Genomic DNA, 2,661 nt, shown 5'->3' with positions numbered 1-2,661 from the left:
AACATGCATGAATGAATCAAAGCAAGGCTTTGGGCATGTTTTTTTATGACAGTATATCATTATAACATGATATAAAACTAAAAAAAAAAGGATTTTACATGATATTGCCCCTTTAATAAGAGTCGCCACTACAGCACGTTGCACAAAGCTAAATATGAGCTAAAAGTCAAAAATGCATAAACGACAGCAGTGATTCACCAGAACCACGCAGGAGTCTGCCCTCAAGGCATCTTGTGCCGTTAACTTCAGCTCGCTAAAGTGTTTATTTTATTCTAATGTTTTGTGTTCATAATTATTAAAAAAGAAAAGAGTACAAATGTTAAACATGCATTTGAGGATGAAATATGTTAAGTTGCTGCACTGTTGTTGCAACATTTTTAAAATGGCAGTTTTTATTACGTTTGGGTAAGTGTGCAGCACTATGTGGCCCTCTGGTAGTGTCAACAAATAATTGCGGTCCCTTCCAACCTTTAAGTTTCAAATCCCTGGGTTACCAGGTTGGAGCAGGTGGTTTGTGAAGTGAARCTCTCCTCACCCTCTGTGCTCATGTCAGGTGTGGGGATCCACACGTACACAATGCCACAGTCTTTGTACAAATGCACCATGGTCTCCGGGGTCATGGCCTCCTCGGGGTTGCGCCTGCATCCGCCGGAGTTGTTCACCACGTCCCACTCCGTCTGGAAGTTCATCACCGCAGTGACGCCCAGCTCGTGCTTCATCTTCACCGTCACGTGCTCCACCTGTCGAGGGCAGCTGCCCAGCCAGACACGTGGCAGCACCCTGTAGTGAAAGTTTATTATTCATTTATATGTTCAAAAAAAAAAACCTGTTAGTTGCACAATGGTGTTCTTCATWATGTGGTAAATATCAGTTATGTTGCCAGTTTATGTCTGGTTGTCAATTWGAATTTTTAGCAGGAATTGATTGTTTGTGGCTGCATTTCTACTCCTTTTAATCATCTTTCCATAAAATCTGACTTATAACTGACATTAAACAGAGCCCTGAAGGTAAGAGTCTACCATTCCTGCTGCTCAGACTTAAAATTAAAAATCAGTGTTGTGTAAAGWACCACAAAGTGATACTTGAGTAAAAGTACAAGTATCTTACCGAACAATTATGCTGCTATGATTCAGTTTACTTGGCATCTGAAAATACATTTCCTCAAAGGTATTTTTAATCTGAAAAGAGCTTCACTGAGTGAGAAGTAGTGTTAAGAGGAGCAGACAGTTTAAGTTTCACTTTCATTTTCACCCGAGAGCCTGCAGGAGGCATGGGCGGGGTGTGTTTGTGTGTGTGTGGGGGGAGGGCGCTCTGCCATGAGGAAGTTCGGCTTAAAGACACGTCCCAGGAGCGTTTCTGGTACCAAAAGGTGTTTCTGGTCCCCACCTGTCGTTTTGCTCCTCAGCATGGCTTCCTAAAAACACTGCAGGATTTCTCAAACATGCATGAATGAGTCAGAGCAAGGCTTTGGGCATGTTTTTTTATGAGAGTATAACATTATAACATGATATAAAACTCAAAAAAGTTGATTTTACATGATATTGCTCCTTTAAAACACCTCAAATCGAACCTGACTTTGACGAGTCCAGTTCCAAACAAGTGAAGTGTTCGACCTGTTCCTTCCGTCTCACCTTCTCCTTCCCGCCTTCCATCTCATCGTCCTTCTAATTTCCCTCCTGTCCACTGTTGTTTGAGCCAGACTCCATTTAGCAGTTAGTCAACAAGCAGAGGAAGTGACACGTAAAAGATGTTGCGACATGACGTTCCAGCGCTGGGGTCTACCTGCGTGGGCTGGTACACATAATCTAGTCTGTTGAACTCTGCATCCATAACCAGGCGAGCAGCATTTAAGGCCGTATCCGTATCGTCTCTAAACCTGACATGTTAGTGATCTGTAAGAAAGTGAGACGGTCTCTTAAAGCGATAAAAGGCTCGCTGCAGCAGTGTGTGTGTTATAATTAGGGGACGACCCCGATGCGTAGTTTGAAAGGCTAATTTAGAAAGCGATTAAAACAGGCGAGGAACAAAAGCACCCCGCTTCCTACCGAACACGGGCCCTTGACACAAACCTTGTAAGGTCTCTTGGACACAAATTAAAACCTGATGCTACCGGCCACGCTCGCTCATTGGTATGCAAGTTTCGTGCTCGCCGCTTCAGGGATGGGTGGCTCATTTGTGCTGTCGCCTGCTGTACCAGGGCCGCAAGTCCTGTGCCCGGCTGCAGCCGGACACGCATGGGTTGATTTAGAGCACGCCGGACCGAGCTTGACTCAAACGAACACTGACGTGAACATCCATCCTCCAATTTCATTCCTCTTGTCTTTGTCCAGTCTCATATGTTTGCTAAGAGAACGGCTTCAAATATGAGTATAGCTTTTGCTTTTAAGAGCCACTAAATTATGTGAAGGCAGGTCAAGGATGAGCTGGTTGGATAAAAAACTTTCATACAAATACCCCGGTGGTCTGAAATGTCAAACTGAATCCAAGGTTGTTTGAAGGAGGAGGAAGTGATTGTTTGAAAAGAGTAAACATCACAAACGACTATAAAGCAGGTATTAGTTGGTAGTTTTTATGTTAACTGTATCAATAAAATGTCCTGATGCATCTCAGTAATCGAGGTAAAAAATCAAAAAGAAAAAAATTGTACAGGTCTTCTGGACG

At 43.3% G+C, this 2,661-nt stretch overlaps 1 protein-coding gene across 1 annotated transcript in view; it reads right to left on the bottom strand.

The window, feature by feature from the left end:
• The window catches only part of epm2a (EPM2A glucan phosphatase, laforin), a gene marked incomplete at its 5' end in the record, with an annotated part of 5,563 nt that extends 4,783 nt beyond the window's left edge, over nt 1-780 (bottom strand). The window contains 1 exon segment of the mRNA XM_014011587.1: nt 536-780. Coding sequence (XP_013867041.1) covers nt 536-780 — 245 coding nt within the window.
• Between the last annotated feature and the right edge of the window lie 1,881 nt (nt 781-2,661).

This window comes from Austrofundulus limnaeus, unplaced genomic scaffold, assembly GCF_001266775.1.
Source record: "Austrofundulus limnaeus strain Quisiro unplaced genomic scaffold, Austrofundulus_limnaeus-1.0 Scaffold82, whole genome shotgun sequence".
Lineage (NCBI taxonomy): Eukaryota > Metazoa > Chordata > Actinopteri > Cyprinodontiformes > Rivulidae > Austrofundulus > Austrofundulus limnaeus.
Note: the sequence above shows the minus strand (reverse complement) of the source record. Positions and strands in the feature narration are given on the sequence as shown.